The 17,718-nt window shown below is 47.1% G+C and overlaps 1 protein-coding gene across 3 annotated transcripts in view; it reads left to right on the top strand.

Moving 5' to 3' along the window:
- PAX5 (paired box 5) overlaps positions 1–17,718 on the top strand; it is a 185,314-nt gene that overhangs the window by 95,252 nt on the left and 72,344 nt on the right. For all 3 annotated transcript variants that reach the window (XR_013526846.1, XM_008999523.5, XM_017974771.4), the window contains exon 7: positions 3,083–3,212. Coding sequence is in view for 2 of the 3 variants with exons in the window: in XM_008999523.5 (XP_008997771.1) it covers positions 3,083–3,212 (130 nt within the window). In the remaining variant the exon portion in view is untranslated. The remainder of the gene's footprint in view (positions 1–3,082; positions 3,213–17,718) is intronic.

Below are 17,718 nucleotides of genomic sequence, written 5' to 3'. Positions count from 1 at the left end.
CACAGCAGTCAACTGAAGGATTTGCGTTTGGAATTCCAAATTCATGCCCAATTCATTCTCAGAATATTAGGAGGCTAATGGCACGACCAAGTCTCGTTCTACAGAAGAGGAAGTCTAGACAGCGACCTTTTTCCAATAGCTCCTCCTGCATGGACCGAAGGCTGTATTTTCCAAACTTTGCTGGCTGTGACCTATAGCAAGAAATATATCTGAATCTCTACCTTGTACACACATGCCCACTGACATTGGAAACAAAGATTCACAGAACAGGACTTAGCCTTTCTATGTGGGACGCCCGTGGGTATTTTTTGTTCAATTCCTTTTATAAAAATGTTGGGACCAGCAAGTTGATTTCACTGTGTTTTAATGGATCAGGTTCTCACAGTATAAAAACCATTAGGGTCATTGTCCAGGTTTTGGAGTCAGAGGGACCCAGGTTTGAATCCTGGTGTGGGCACCTAGAAGCTGTATGAACTTAGGCAAGTCATTCCCACTCTATCACAGATGCCTGAGTTTCTTCGTTTTTAAACTGGGCATGTCATAGAGCCTGCTTCAAGGGGTTTAAATGGGATAGTACAGCAGAAGCTCCTGGTACAGAATGAATGCTCAGTGAGTGTGAGAGTTTGAGGCAATTGTGAAGACTCTGGTTGATACTGCCCTGGCACCACTTGACAGGGCCAGCAGAATGAGCATGGGACTCACACTTCCTGGGGAATGGTGGTCAGGAAAGACTTCCTGGAGGAGGAGGTACTGAGACAGGGCAGCAGGATGACTGGGTCTCTCTACTAATCCCACAGTGAGCAGGAACCCTGTGTGAGAATCCCAGGCCAGAAAAGGCACTCCTCCTTCCATGAAGGGCAGATTTGTTCCCAAGGATTTTTGGCTGGGTCCTTGCTGACCACATTAGATGCCTTTGCCCTCCACATTTAGGTCTCTAATCCACCTGGAATTGATTTTTGTGTCTCATGTAAAGATCCAATTTCTTTTTTTTCCCCCCCGTTTCTGAATGAATAACCAGTTACCCCTGCCCTGTTTATTAAAGAGTCTATCCTTTCCTGCTGATTTGTACACCACCTCCTTCATATATCACAGTTCCATATGTGCATGGATCAGGGTCTGACTGGATTCTGCTTCATTGGTCTATTTATCTACCCCTGTGCCAATACCACCCTGTCTTAATTACTGTAGCTCTATAGTGATTCCTGATGCCTGGTAAGCCTGTCCCCCAGCCTTGTTCTTTTCCCTTAGAAAGACCTGGGCTTGCTTTGGGCCAGTGCTCTTCTCCACATGTTTCAGAACCAGCTTTTGATGGATGAGGGCCGAAGAGCCCTGGGGAACTCTGGACAAGCTGTCCTCAGCATGAGTCATCTAACGCCTGGGACTGCAGCACCTCCTGGACTCACTGCTACTGTCAGCCCCAGTTGGTACCTTAGCTGCCCAGGAAGTACTCTCTGATTTGAAGGGAAAGACACCAGAACTGTGCTTGAGTCTGAGCCCCTCCTGCCTGCCGCTTGCCCAGTGGCTCCTTTGGTTTCCCTCCCAGCTTACTCAGGGTGCCTACAGCTCCTTCCAGAAGACTGCTTGCTTCTGTGTCCCTGGCTGACAAGGACATAAACCTGGACCAACAGGGGTGTGTCCTCCATCAGCAATGCCAGGGTCCTGGAGGAAACTCCCCGTACCAAATCTTCACATGCACAAATTTGTTGGCTTAAGTGTTTGCAAATTCCCTCCCTCCCTCCCTCCCTCCCTCCCTCCCTCCCTCCCTCCCTCCCTCCCTCCCTCCCTCCCTCTCTTCCTTCCTTCCTGCCTGCCTTCCTGCCTTCCTCCCTTCCTTCTTTTTCTTCTTTTTTTTTGACAGTCTTGCTCTGTCACCCAGGCTGGAGTACGGTGGCATGATCATGGCTCATTGCAGCCTTGATCTCCTGGGCTCAGTCAGTCTTCCCACCTCAGTCTCCCGAGTAGCTGGGACTACAGGTAAATGCCACCACACCTGTCTAATTTTTGTATTTTTTGTAGAGACAGGGTTTCACCATATTTCCCAAGGTGATCTTGAATCCCTGGGCTCAAGCAATGCATCGCTTTGGCCTCCGAAAGTGCTGGGATTACAGGTGTGAGCCACTGCGCCCAGCCGCATATATTTTCTTTACCCGAAAACAGGCCCTGGGGTTGGGAGGGAAGAAGAGACTTGTCACTCATGCTTATGATTTAGTCTATTCTTGAGTTGGACGATCCAGGTTGGCACCTTTACTGCCTTCTCTGGAGAACATTCTAACAATGGCTTGGATGGCAAGGAAATAACTCATTGCAAACTCTGATTTCGTGAAATGGCTTAAAGAAAGCAGCGTTACTCATGGGCCAGATGCACATGGTTGGCGTGCACTTGCTAAAGCAGATGTGTGCACTCCGTGGTTTTCAGCATACAGGTGTTTACCTGCTGCCAGAATTCACAAACACTTGCCAAATGGTCGTTCAGTTGGTTTGACATATTGGATTAAGATGGGAATTCATGGTGACCCACCCCAACTGGTATTCTGCCCTGTTGACAGTGGGTAAAGCCCTCCTCTCTCGAGCCTCAGTTTATTCACCTGTGAAATGAGGATTTGGGCTGGATGATCTCCCAGGTTCCTGGTAACCCTTGTTTCTGTGATTCTACTTTTGTGGTTTAAGAGCACAGATATCAGAAACCATTCTTTCCATTATCTCGGCAAGAAGACACTTATTTCTGCCTTGCCTTTGGTTACTGACCCTCCATCCCTGCATGGAGGAGCCTGCGGTCTCTGGCTGACTGGAGCTGGGCGAGGGCAGCCTGCAGGCTGGAGGGAGCTAAGTCCGGATTCCTGTGAAGTTGCACTGAGTCCTGCCTACCTCATCTCCTGGGAAGAATTGCTGACTCTGAACAACTGTCTCGTTCCACCAAGCTGACTCTGCCCTTTCAACACTGGGGGCATTCATGAGTCCCCTCTGGGCCTTGGCACAGGCATGGATTAACCCGGCTTGGTGGCTGAGCTCAGAACATGGAGTTGGCATTTGACTAGGGAACTGCGGAGTCTTGGTGCTGAGATGTCTCTGTTTCTTCTTTCAGACCACAGAGTATTCAGCCATGGCCTCGCTGGCTGGTGGGCTGGATGACATGAAGGCCAACCTGGCCAGCCCCACCCCTGCTGACATCGGGAGCAGCGTGCCAGGCCCACAGTCCTACCCCATTGTGACAGGTGAGGGCACCTGGGGAGTGGGGGATGAGGGGGGAAGGAAGAGAGATAGAGGAGTGTGTGGTGGGAAGAGTGGCTTCTTGGTGCGTTTGAATGTGATTGGCCATTTTTGTTTTAACAAGGGTATGAGGTCTGGGAACAGGTCGGGTGCTGGGGCCAGGGTTGCAGCTGTGTTGAGACATGGCTGGATATGGTTCCAACAAAGCCGGGGAGAACAAATGCTAGATGGACTGTGGGCTGGAGGGGGCTGGGAGGGCAGGAAAGCTCCTGCCAGAGGGGCCTCCGTGGGTGGGGCCGAGTGTTCAGAGAGCTGGGGTTTATTGCTTTCATGAGAAAGGCTGCCCTGCTGGGCCCCAGCTTCAAGGAGGAATGGGATTCCTTGCAGATCATTGTTGGCATCTCAGATTTCCAGGCAGAGGCTGAGTCAAGCAGGGCAGGCGGCTTAGGCTGGAAGGTGCTTCGCAGATGCAAAGTAGCTGCCCTCTGGAAGGCCCAGGGCCAGACTCCTTAGCTGTCTGTGTAGAGATGAGGCGTGTGGGTCCTGGAGACACACTGTTGAGTGGGATTGTGCCATTTCCTAGCTGTGCAGTCTTGGGTGAATCATGTATGCGTCTGGGCTGTGGCTTTAAGCTGCACAGTGGGACTAGTGCTGGCACCTAGCCCGGGGGCTGCTGTGAGAATGAATTGGGTTCCTACGTGGAAGGTGCTTGGACTCTTGTCTGGCACACGATAAGCGCCCAATATGTGTAGCTGTTAGGATCCTCTCAGAACCCTCTCCCTGTGACAGGTCACCATGGGGCTTGCTGGCTTGCTGCTGCAGAAGGGCTGGATGTGTGGGCTGGGATGGGCAGACCCCTGGCCCAGCTGTGCTGGGATAATGTGGAGCCGACTCCATACAGACAGATTCAGCTGCCAGCTCTTGGCTGTGCTTTTGGATACTGCACAAATAGACAGGGGGCTGGCGGGCCACACTTGGGCCAGAGCCGTGGGTCCAGTCTGAGGTAGCAGAACACCTGGGCTGGTAGGCAGGGCACAGTGAATAGTAACAGTGACATGGGACTCATAGACAAGCAGGTGGACTGTGGGTGCTTCTGGGAAGCTGGGTTAGACTCGGGTTAGAACAGTGGATGGGGTCACTTAGGCCAAAGCAGCAAAGCAGGGAGGGCCCAGCTCTGAGACCTGGGCTGACGGGTCAGCACTGGGGCTCAGGTGGAAGCAGCAGGGTCTTATTTGTGGCTCTGAGCACTATGTGAGGACCAGTCAGGTGGCAAGAGTGACTTTGACCTGAGATGGGGCAAGAACTTGGGCATCCTATGGTGTATGCACGTGCCTCTTTAGGTGGAAGATAATCCTGTAAGAATTGAGGCTGTGGTTGCCTTTCTGAATATCTTGTCTACAGAAGTGGTCAAGTGGTGACCAGCTGGCCAAAGGGCCAATCTAGCCCATAGACATGTTTAGTTGGGTCTAGAAAGAGCTTTTTAAAAATTTAAGTCAACATTTAGAAAATAAAACTCTGGATTTCAGTATTCCCTTGTAAATCTGGAAAATCTGGCCATACTGGGTCATATTCCCATGTGGTCATGGGAATTGGGGTTCAGTAGCAGTAGCTGCTGCCCCCTGAAGACAGGTCCCCATGGGCCCCACTCAGTTGCTTCCTCATGTATCTTACAAGTCTGGCAAGGAACGCGAGTGAAACTGATCTAGAAGATTGGTGCTGCACCAGCTCAGTGGCTTAGCTAACCTCGGGTCTGCAGGAGAAGGCTTCTTGGGTAGGCCCAGACAGCAAGCCTGGGCATGGATTGGGTTTTAAAGTAAACCCTTGACCAATGACCTGTTATACTTTGATTTATTTATTTTAAAATCTCATTACAGAGCAAAAAAAATGTAAACATCCAGGCCAAAGTCAAAATTATGCTTGACTAAAATATATTAGAAATATTCGAATTATCAATATAATAATTAGCTTTCTTATAAGCAAACAATTAAATAGACAATAGTTAGCTAGAAAACATAATAAAAGAGCCTGGTGCGGTGGCTTATGCCTATAATTCCAGCACTCTGGGAGACTGAGGCAGGTGGATCGCTTGAGGTCAGGAGTTCAAGATCAGCCTGACCAACATGGCAAAACACCGTCCCTACAAAAAATATAAAAATTAGCTGGGTGTGGTGGTACAGGCCTGTAGTCCTAGCTATTCTGGAGGCTGAGGCACAAGAATCGCTTGAACCTGGGAAGTGGATGTTGTGATGAGCTGAGATCACGCCACTGCATTCCAGCCTAGGTGATGCATTGAGACTCTGTCTCAAACAAATAAATAAATAAATAAAAGAGAAGAACTCTCTCTCTCTGTCTCTCTCTCTCTCTCTCTCCCCCGTCTGATAGAATTATTTTGAATTAATAGATTACTTAGGAGGAGTTGGGTTGGCATTTTATATTATTTAGTCTTTTATCCAGGAATAAACTACATCTCTGTGTTTATTTTATTATGATGCTTAGGGGAGTTTAAAGTTAGGTTTATTCCTAGGTATTCTCTCTCTCTGTAGATGTATATATATATATATACACATATATAGAGAGAGGTATACATATATATGTATATATATGAATAAAACTAACTTCTTTCTCTCTCTCTCTTTTCTCTCTCTCTCTTTCTCTCCCTCCCTTGAATACCTCTGAATAAGCCTAACTTCAGAATTCCCCTAAGGGTCATAATAAAATAAACAGAGAGATCTAGTTTATTCTTGGATAAAAGACTAAATATTATAAAATACCAACTCCTCCTAAGTAATCTATTAATTCAAAATAATTCCTATCACAATACCAACAGATTTCTTTTGACTTTATCAAAATGATACTAAATAATACATAAATTAACACTCAGTGATAGCTAGAAAAATTTTAACATAGAGAAATGAGTAAGTCTTAGCATATTTAAAAATATCCAATAAAGCTACAATAACTAAAACTGTCTGTTACTGAAACTGAAGTAAACAGACAAAGGGAGCAGCATAGAGAATTAAGAAATAGATCCAATTATACATGGGCATACACAAATGCAGCATTTGAAATCAGTAGAAAAAAGATAAATCATTCAATTTATGGTGTTGAGACAATTGGGCCTGTTGGGTAACTACCTCACAATATTAAAATAAAATTCAGGTTGAAAACAATATAAAAAATGAAGTCATAATAAAACCAAAAAGAAAATTCAAGGGTTTTTTTTTTTTTTTTTTTTGACAATCTCACTCTTGTCCGGGCAGGAATGCAACAGTGCAATCATGGCTCACTGCAGCCTCAACCTCCTGGGCCTAGTGATCCTCCCACCTTAGCCTCCCAAGCAACTAGGACCACAGGCATGCTAATTTTTTTTTTTATTTTTGTAGAGACAGGGTCTCCCTATGTTGCCCAGTCTGGTTTTCAACTCTTGGGCTCAAATGATCCTCTCGCCTTGACCTCCCAAAGTGCTGGGATTACAGAATTAAGCAACTGTGCCTGGTCTGGAAAATTTTTGTAATTTTAGAGTGGGAAAAATCTTTTAAACTATATTTCAAATACAAAAGACAAAAAAATAAATTTAAGTATTAAAAATTCAAATCTTTTGTATGTATATGGAAGGACATCCAAAAGACAAAGAACAAAATGAAAGAATAAGTATAGAACAAGGATGACAAAAAGTGAATTTCCTCAATATACAAAGAGCTTTTAAAAATGAATAAGAAAAAAAAATCCTTTGCCTAATTTTTCCTACTGATTTTTTTTAAAGTTTTGTCCAACCTGAACATCTTTTCATTGGCAAAAAATGCAAATGCCCAACAGTATATGAGAACATGTTCACCTGAATCATAATTTTAAAACTGTAATAACAATCATGAGGCACTTAAAAACATTATCTTAACAAAGATTAAAGTTCAGTGTTGGAGATGAAATGTATCTTTTCGCACACTGTTATAAGAACATACATTGATGCAGTCTCTTTTGGAGGGAAACTTGGCAATATCTATCACTTTTTTTAGAGATATATGTACTGGAATGGGATTTATCAAAATTTTAAATGCATATGTTTACTTGCTGGACTCAGAACTTTTATATGCACTTTTAGAAATTTATCTCACAGATATATTCACATAGATGCACAATTATATATATATATAATACTAACAATTATTGATAATGGTAAATAAATACAAACAATGCAACATCTATCAATAGGAGCTGGTTAAATAAATTATGTCTTTTTCGCACAGTAAAATACTATGCAGCCACTAAAAGGAATTAAATAGAATTATCTGTACTGATGTAAATAAGTGTCTAAGACATACTTTTAAGTAAATTCTAAGTAACACCCTCAGGCAGGCAGAAGCCTCCACAAATTTTCAAAACACCCTCTGGAGGTGCAGTTACTGACCCCATTGAGAACTGTTAAACGCCTTGAAGGCATGCCTCCAGGAGCTGTTGTGGGGAGCGGGGGTGGCTCTGTTTCACCGCATGGCATTCATCTATTTCATTTATATGAACAAGGCATGTGTTTACTTTGTATGAAAAAATATAAAGGATGGACACACAGATGCACACACAGACACAGACACACACACACCTCAGATGCTTATATGTGAAGATCCAGTGGGAGAGCTTGACACCCTTTCCTCTGCTTTTTGGTGCATTATGATGCTGTGGTAGGGACGCATTGCAGTCGAGTTCTCCATCCAGTTCCACCCAGCATCCCCTTGGGATAGCAAATATTCACAGTGCCCTTTACTCTCCTGAAATTATGTTCATTAGGAATGTAGGTCTGTCTTCATATCTTATTTCAAATAAAATCAAAACAATGCCCTATGAGGTAAATGAGATGAGAGCAAAATTATGCATAATTAAATAATATGTACTTTGATCTGTAAATACTCTGTATTTTTCAACTGCAAGACATAATGAGGGAGTCCAGGGCTTTCCCCATGCACAGAATCTCGGTGACAGCAACAGCCCCAGACATAGACTTATGCACAGGTGTGGACTAGGGACTGATACTGACTCATCCTGCAAGCATGATTTTACAAATAGGTGAGGAATCCTTGGCTAAGTTCCAAGTAAAACAAAGTGCAAGCTTTGCTCCATTTACACAGTAGTTGCATTCCTAGAAAATTCAGGGTATATTAAGACCATGGAAATGGCAAGTTCACATTTATATGTAAATGAAGTTCCGTTCTAGATTCAAATACTTATAAACAGATTTCTCACCTACCTGCATGTTTGGCAGGACATGAGAATTGTGCAGGATGGAGAAGAATGCTTCGCTGCGTGGGATTGTCCGGCTGCAAGGCAGTAACACCCCTCAGGCAGGCAGAAGCCCCCACAAATTTTCAAAACAGCTTCTGGAGGTGCAGTTCCCAACTCCATTGAGAACTGTTAAATACCTTGAAGTAACGCCCCCAGAAGCAGTTGTGGGGGAGGCTCTCTTTCACCACATGGCATTCATCTAACTCCACCCGTGTTAGTGCTGACAGTGTGGAGCTCTTCAAGGGACAATCAGAGCCTTCTGGCCCCACCTCCCTCCTTTTCTCTCCCCGCAAAGCCCAGAGCGCTATAGGTGCCCAGCTGGGTGGTGAGCCCAGCCCAGGGCTCTACCTAGGGTCTGGGGGCAGGTGGCTTCTGTGCTGCTCTATCTCAGCCCTCACACTCCGGGCTGCTCAGGGAAAAGATCTCATTAGTTAAGGAGATATATGCTGCATTACATATTAAGTTAAACACCTGTTCTACCAGCTAGGGCCACAGTTTCAAAACTGCTAACCATTTGCAAACTGGTGACATGGCCAGCCTGTTACTGCACCGTCAGCAGTTTGGGCCTGTCCTGATTGGAACTAATTATCTGCAGGTTCGTCCTTGAGCAACAGGCCTAATGATGGGGTAGACACTGTCCCTAAGTGCCAGAGAGGACAGCGGGTAGGGCACCAGGCCCCCCACTTCTGCTCACCTCTCTATTGGTGAAGGACCTGGCAGCCTTGCCCCCAGCTGGGTCCACCTGACCTTTTGCCTGAAGAGAACCAAGGAATGGGGCCAGACTGTGTCTTGCTGGCCTCTTTCCCTGAGGCCCATCTCTTTGCATAAGCAAGTTGGCCTCTCAGGAGGAGACAGAGAGAGGCCTCCTGTGGACCAACAAGTTTGGGAAACACTAGCCTGGTAGGTGACCCAGGCCCTGGGGACTGAGGTTCCCCCTGGGCATTGCCCCTTTTTAGTAGCAGAAATACCCACAAAGACAGACAAAATGGCTGCCAAGTCCCTGGGTCCACCTGCTCTGATTTGCAGCATTCCTTGGGTTCAACGTTTGGGGCCTCAATACCCAAAACCTGGTAGCCCAAGAAAGTCCACCCTCTTCTGGCTTTTAACCTGTGCAAGAGCCAAGGGCTGAGGGAAAGAGCACTGGAACAGGAGTCAGAGGAGCAGGTTTCTGTCTGGACTTTGCACCTAAATGGTCCTGTCTCTGGGCACATTGGTCATCCTCTTCTCTCCAAGCTCATTTTCCTATCTATGAAATGAGGGTAGCAATTTCTGCCCCTGCCTCTTGGCTGTTTCAAGGATAAAATGAGCCAGTGGCAGGAGGGGGATTAAGAGCCACGGAAGAGGCATCTGAGCGCATGTGGGCAGTTGTGGAGAAGGAGGCTTGGAGGGGTTTGGGACCCAGCATTGACGAGTCCCAGCCTTCCTCAGAGCAGACGTTCTGACCCTACCCGGGCAGGGCGGGAGGATCCTGTGGTCCCACTCCTCACTTCACAGCTGGGGAGACTGAGGACAAGAGAGGGAAGCGACCCACTCAAGCCACATTCAGTGAGTGAGAGTTGGAGCCCCCGATCTAGCTCCTCAGAGCCCTGGCTTCCACAGCCTGCTGCCATTATATGATGAAATGGAATTTTTAAAATCCCAGTTCAAATTTCCTGCAGGCGTCTCTTTTAGTGTGCAGTTGAGAATGTCAGCAAGGAAGCCAGACTGCCGGAGCTGGAAACCCACTTCACCGTGTTCTAGTTGGGAGATCTCGGGCGAGTTACTAACCTCTGGGCCTAAGTTCCCCATCTGTAAAATGGGCCAGCACTAGAGTTTTCTCACAGCTTCTGGCAAGGATTATACGAGTGGTCCTTGTGGAGTGCTTAGCACAGTGCTTGGCACATGGTAAACACCCCATAAATGGAGTTATTACCATGTGTCTGGGCTCTTGTACCAGAGTTCCTTATCTCTGCCCTGGGGGCATAAGACAAAGAGACATTTGCCCAGCGACAGCTCTCTACATGGGGATGCTCTCAGAGGGGCCCTGATCCCGCAGAAATCCACAGAAGGTGGTGGAGTGTTGGAGACCCCCGTCAGGACGTCTGGCTGAGGGGCAGGGGTACAGAGCTCCAAATGTGTTAAAGGGTCTCTTTTCCATTGTGTAGAGTCCCAGTGTTTGTCACCAGGAGAGTGGTGTCTACTGTGCGTTTGGGGTTTAGGGAAACAGTAAGCACTGCATGGTGCTGCTTTCGGCCCGTGAACCCTCAGACTCCAGACCTGGGGCAGTCTCAGCGGCTGGAGAGCTGCACGGTAGAGACCCTCTGCTGGGCATAGTGGCTTTGGGGTTTTCCTCCTCAGGAAATACGTTCTGCCTCCTCTGTCATACTCTCCTCTGGCAGGGTGCCAGGCAGCCGTGAACAGCCATTTGTTCCTATTTCCATGGGCCATGCCGCCTTTGACCCATTTTTTATGAGCGTTTTTGAGGCTCATCAGATGCAACTTAATACCTCTTCCCTCAGAGTGAAATCGTAATGAATAATGAAAGCAAAATATGAGAAACACCTTATGTATCCAGGGTGCTGTGAAAAATTACAAGAGCTACAATGCAGCATGATGCCCTGCAACTGGGTGTCGGCCACAGAGCATCCTCAGGACCCACAGGAGATGCCAGGCTATCAGAGTAATCTCAGCACTTTGGGAGGTCAAGGCGGGGGGATCACCTGAGTCCAGGAGTTTGAGAGCAGCCTGGGCAATATATGGAGACCTTCCCCATTAAAAAAAAAAAAAAAAAAAGTTGTTTTGTGCATTGGAAAGGAGATAGTAGAGCTTATTGGGCTCTACTCTGTGCCAGGCCGGGAGCACCATGGTGCCCCTCATGGACAGTCCCTGCCCTCACTGGACTTACCTGTGGGGCAGAGGCAGGCAATTTACAGTAAACACAGGATAAGTTTGCAGTGCTCTGAAGAAAATAAGCGGGAGAGAGGAGAGAAACTCAGGGAGTGGTGTCCAGTGGTGGTGGGGGGTCTCTGTAAAATGGTGGCGTTCGATCTGAGATCTAAATGTTGAGAAATTTTGTGGGGAGGTGGGGGAAAGGCATTCTGGCAGAAATTATAGCTTCAGCATTTTAAATATACAAATGAATAAATGAATGACATGGGTAGCCCAAAGATGGTGCTGGTTTCTCCACTCTTTCTCTGCTGCCAGCTAAGCTCAGTCCACAAATCAGGCCTTGGAGGCTCATGGAGTTAGAGGAAACTGTAGTCAGGCAGCCTGACTCTTCACGCAGCCCGGGGTCAGTTCCACATCAGGGCTTGGTCACCTCGGTATTGGGGACTTGACTACCCCAAAGGTGAAGTCTCTTCCAGCTGTACTTACCCGAAGCTGTTCTCAGTTGAAGTGATTTCCTTTCCCGCTGTCAGGCCAGCAGCTGAGGTGTCTAAAAGTCCAGGGAGGCATCCATGCTATGAACTCACAGACCAGGCAGTGCCCAACACGTCCCTCAGCCTGGCGTGTGCTTCCAAGGTCCAGCCCAAAGATGGCTTGATTTGCAGAGTATTTTTTAAACTTAAAAAAATTAGACCTAACTTACTCATGACAGAAGGTAACACTTGCATGTAAAAAAGAAAAAAAAGACAAAAAATTAAAGCTAACATTTTAAAAACCAAAGGAAATCAACCCAAATGTCCATCGTGGGGGACTTGTTACACACAGAATAGCTCATCCACACAATGGAATGGGAAAGAACAAGGAGGCTCCTTATATCCTCATAGGGGATGTAAATAGTGTATCTTTGAAATACATTATTTATGAAAAAAGCAAGGTAAAGTATAGTATATACAGCATCCTGCCTTTGTGTAAAAAAGGGACAATGGAATGCATATTTGTGTTTGTGAGAGTTCAAGAAACTCTAGAAGGGTACTCAGGACTTAACCATGTTTAGGCAGAGGGTGTAGGGAGAGCACCTTTTACTGAGTGTCGTTTACGTTTTAATTTTTTGAACTTATCAATGTATCAGCTATCAAAAAGTTAAATTTAAAAGTGCCTTAAAAATCAGAAGATTTAACATAAAGAATTAAAATGTTGGCCAGGCACTGCAGCTCACGCCTGTAATCCTAGGCTGAGATGGGTGGATTACTTGAGTTGAAGAGTTTGAGACCAGCCTGAGCAACATGGTGAAACCCCATCTCTACAAAAAACTACAAAAAGTAGCTGGATGTGGTGGTGCGCATAGTCCCAGCTACTCGGGAGGCTGAGGCAGAAGGATCACGTGATCCTGGGAGGGTCAAGGCTGCAGTGAGCCATGATTGTGCCACTGCATTCCAGCCTGGGTGAAGAAGCAAGACCCTGCATCCAAAAATAAAAATAAAAAAGAGAGAGAGAGAGAATTAAAATGTCGTTTCTCTTGGAAAAAACAGAAGACTTGGTCACCTTGGGTCTGCATTCCCATGTGGCCACACTTGAGGAGAGTTGAGAAGTGGTTGCCCCTGTAGGTGAAGCAGCAGGCTCCTGTTCATCCCAGGCCCACCTGGCAGCTTCACCCACTTACCTTACCTGCTGGCCCCTGTGGGCATCGGGTTTTCAACCCTGTTCTAACTCCATCACCCCATCTTTCCTGTGTCCTCTTCCCCTTACTCCTGCCCAACAGAAACCCCTCTGATAAGCCAGGAAGGGCAGCCCACAGGCTCTCCAGCTGGCCTTACCTGTGCCTGACCTCAGGCCTCTGCTCAGGCTGTTCTGCCCGCCTGGGATGGCTTTCCTCAGCATCAGCTCAGTGTGCAAACCACCCACTGGGAAAGGCCTGGAGCAGCCAGTGCAAAGTTCTCAAGAATGTGCAGCAACACAGCATTTTATCCCAGCATGGTGATACCACACTCTCTCCAGACTCAATGTTGTGGGCCCTTTGCAGAAGCAGTGGACTGTGTCAGGGCACCACACCCCAGGCCGAGCCACTAACTGGCTGTGTCGTGAAAACTCCATGTCCAAGATTGGACTCTCCCCAGAGGTACAGAGCTATTTGTATTCCAGAACGATTTGGAGTGAATTCTATTGAGATTTAAAGTATTTGTTTTTTTCACTGGTAAATAGATGCACAGTTATAGATTCTTGGATTCCTAGAAACCTGGAATTTTGGAGTCTTAGAGTTTGAAAGGCTACTCAGAGGTTCAGAGATGCCAGAGGTCCAATCATGTTAAAGCCAAAATGAAACTCCAGCATCTTTGTAATTAAAATGCATGTAAAAGAAAAATATGGTTTGCTTTCAGGTTAGCACAGTGTGCCCAAGGAATATTTGTTGAATAAAATGAATTAATATTTGTGTAAAGTGGAGCGTCAATTAACAAAATAATTTCAGTGGAAAGTACTCCAGTTGTTTCCGACCTTATATTTTATAAGGTAAAAAATAAACGAAGCTGGATGGCTCTCTGGTGATGCTCTCATAGATCTTTTACACTTGTGAGTGACTTGGGAGCCCACCCTTCCAAAGAGCCTTCAAGCAGTTCTCGGGGCCTTCAGCCTCCAGCCCACCCTGCTGCCGTCCATATTCCTAACATAGCGATTTCATTTGCTTGTTCTAGTGGTCACAGATCTCCACTGCCTTGTCATTGTCTGGAGGAGGAAGGGAGCAAAAGACAGCACCCGGGCAATTTGCAGAGCTTTTGGCATTCATCGCCCATTCACTCACCTCTCCATCAAAACTGAACTCCTCCTTCATGGCAGACCTCAGCCTAGCCTAGGCCTTGAGGGTTTTAGAGTTCCTGCCCTCAACCAACTCACAGTCTGATGGGAGAGGCAAACATGGATTCATGTACAAGGCAAAACAAAACAGAAAGGAAAGAGAAAGAGAAATACCATGGGAGAAGCCAAGTGCTTTTGATGGTATGAAGGAAGGGACAGGTGCTTCTCTTTGTAGGGTCTGGGGAAGGTTTTACGGAGGAAGCAACGTCTGAGCTGCTCCAGGGAAGCCATCCACTCTTGGCTTCTCTGCTTTGAAGTTTGGTTTAATCTCTCACCGTCCTCTTAAAAAAACAAAACAAAACTCTGTTTTTTGAAGCAGGGTCTTACCCTATGGCCCAGACTGGAGAGCAGCCGTGTGATCACAGCTCACTGCAGCCTTGACCTCCCAGTCTCAAGGGATCCTCCCACCTCAGCCTTTCAGCTAGCTGTAACTACAGGCACATACCACTATGCTGGCTAATTTTTGTATTTTTTGTAGAGACCGAGTTTCACCATGTTGCCCAGGCTGGTCTCAAATTCCTGGGCTTGAGCAATCCTCCCACCTCAACCTCCCAAAGTGAATAATTCCTTTTTAGTTGCAAAGTGATACATGCTCACTGTCAGACAAATTCAAATGGCACAGACGTACATACGGAAGTTTGTTCCTGCGTCTCCTCCGTCTATTCCTAAGCCATTCTGTAGGTGTCGTGAGAGTTGACAATTTGGTATGTGTTCTTCCAGAACCTTCACTGTGCATAAAGAAACATGTCAGGATGTGCACATATGGTTTATTTCCTATAAATGGATGCATAGTCTCTGCATTGTTGTTTAATTTTTTAAGGTTATTAATGTCTTAAGGACACCCTAGCTGTCAGTAGGTAAAGCGCTTCCACCCTTCCACCCTGTCTGATGAACTGGATGAACCATCATGGACTTTTCTCTGGCGGTATGGCTGAGCAGCCCTGATCCTCAGGGCTAGGGGGCGAATCTCTCTCAGTATTTGATACATGGGGTTGCAGACAGAGGTGAACAAACCCAAGAAAGGGAGAGGGCAGGGCACCTTGGCATCCACAGCAGGCCCAGGGCTGTTGGCATAGAGACAGCTGACTTGGGGCCTGGCAGCGGCCTCCCCTGTACTCAGCGGGGAGGGGGGCTGCCAGGAGGACAAGGGGAGGCCACGGGGAGGAAGCTTTAGTTTGGTGAGAAGCAGCACTTCTGAGCAGTTTGAGCTCTCTGAAAGCTGCATAGGCTACCTCAGGAGATAATAACAATCATAGCTAATGTTTAATAATAAGCATTTGTTATGTACTTTGGTTCATTTAATCTTTTACTCTTCGAAACACAGGCACTATTTTTGTCCCAAGTGACAGTTAAAGAAATCTTGTGAGTTCACACAGCTAGTGCGTGGTGGCATGGTTTTCTCACAAGTCCTCTACTGTCCTGCTTCCCTTGGTAGCAAGCCCCTCAGACTTCTTTCCTGCTCACCGGCAGCACAGTGGGGCTAGCACACACCGGGATCTGGGACACTGATCAAGCTGTGCAGTCCTGTGTACAGATGTTGGGTCAGACTGCCTGGCTTTGAATCCCAGCTCTGCCACTTATGGCTTGGTAACCTCAGTTTCTCAACCTGTGTGTGTACATGCACGCGTGTGCAGACCTCAGTCTCCTCATCTATAAAATGGGGATATAACTCGCTACCTAGATAAAGTGAATTGGTCATTTGCAAAGCACTAAAAGCCCTGCCTGGGCTTGTTAAGTGTGGCTTTGAAAATCTGGAGCTCAGGAAAACAACCTGAGTCAGAGAGTCAGACTTAGGGGTTCCCCACAGAGCGGCTGGTGGGAGAGCTTGTCAGGGGAGGGATCTGTCTAGATTTGTCCAGCATGGAGCAGGCCTGATGGCAGCCTGCCTTGGATGTTCCATTGACCCCCTGAAGCTTCCAGTTGCTGCTAACAAACTACCCCAATCCCAGGGGCTAAAGCAATGCAAATTTACTATCATAAAGTTCTGGAGGTCAGTGTTAGGCTGCATTCCCCCTGGAAGCCCTGGGGTAAAATTCGTTTCCTTGCCTTCTCCAACTTCTAGAGGACACAGGAATTCCTTGGCTCATGGCCCCTTCCTCCATCTTCATAGCCGGCAGAGTAGCATCTTCTCTCCTCCTTGGCCTCCTCTTCTGTTGTCGCATCTTCTCTCTGTGACTCTCACCCCAATGCTCCATTTCTAAGGACACCTGTGGTTACAATGGACCCACCTGGATGATCCAGACATTCTCCACATCACAAAGACCTTAATTTAATCACATCTGCGAAGTCCCTTTTTGCCATGTAAGGTCACATAGTCACAGGTTCTAGGACTTAGGATGTAGACATCTTGGGGATAGATTATTTTTCTGTCTACCACATCTCCAGGGCCAAATAGAAAGGCCTCCTTGAGCACCTGCGTCCCATCGTTCCCCTGGTTGACCCATCGTCTGTGAGAGTCAGATGGGCACCTCTTTTGCTCTGTTTCTGCCTGTTCTTCCCCCACTCTCTCGGTGAGCACTGGCTGGTTCTCACTCTGTCTCCTCCACTTGCCCCAATGTCGAGACAAGTTGTGCCCTCCCCTGGTACCCAGAGTCAAGAGGCTTTGGAATATTGGTGCTGGATAAACCCTAGATATTGCCAAGTGCAGCTCCGTCACTGAACAGATGGGGATGCTGAGGACTGAGAACTCAAGTTCTTCCAAAGTCAGACACCTCTGGAATCCATATCCCTTGACTCCTATTCCAGTGCTCTTTTCTCCATGTGGAACTCAGCCTTTGTCCCTGCAGAATGGGACTTTTTTTTTCTGTCTCCTATCCTCATTTCTCAGCCTGGTTGATCCACTACCCCCTATCTGCCTATCTATGAAGCTGCCCAGTGGAACCCTTTATCCAAGCCCATCTTTTTGCCATCTTTCAACTCAGCTGTGTGGAGTCCCTGACATGCCTTTGCTCCTGCTAGTTCCTGTACTTCAGATCTTCTGTCGTTTGCCCAGAGGTGGCGGCAGTCTGCTGTGAAAGGGAAAGTAGGGCCTGACTTGGAGTCAGGGTCACAGATCTTCATCCCAACTCTGCCATAACTCCTGGTAACTTTGAGAATTCCCTTCCCCTCTCTGAGCCTCAGTTTTCCCATCTGCCCAGTGGGAATTATAAATCCTGGCTCATTCTTACCTTGCAGGACTATGGTGAGGGACACATGAAAGAGAGTGTGTGGCAATGGACCAGAAGGTGTAAGGGGCTGGGCCCTTTCTTGTGAGCTCACGGAGAGCCGGCCACCTTGACTGTTGCCAGGGGTCCTGCCTCCCTGGCAGGAAGGTGAAGATGAGCTGGTCCAGGGCTTTGCCTGTAAAAGGATATCGCAACACTGCTGAGGGATTTAAAAACCAGCAGACCTGACAGTCCCTGCTCATGTGCCTTCAGTACATGTCTCCTTGGAGCAATCCCAAGTGCTGCCTCCTTCAGGAAGCCCTCTGCAGTTACCCTACAGTCAGAAGCCACATTGCCCTTGATCAGCCCACCATCATGCCTGTTA

The sequence above is a fragment of the Callithrix jacchus genome, chromosome 1 (assembly GCF_049354715.1).
Source record: "Callithrix jacchus isolate 240 chromosome 1, calJac240_pri, whole genome shotgun sequence".
In the NCBI taxonomy this organism is placed as follows: Eukaryota; Metazoa; Chordata; class Mammalia; order Primates; family Cebidae; genus Callithrix; species Callithrix jacchus.
The sequence above is the reverse complement of the archived record's forward strand: the minus strand, read 5'-3'. Positions and strand labels throughout refer to the sequence as shown.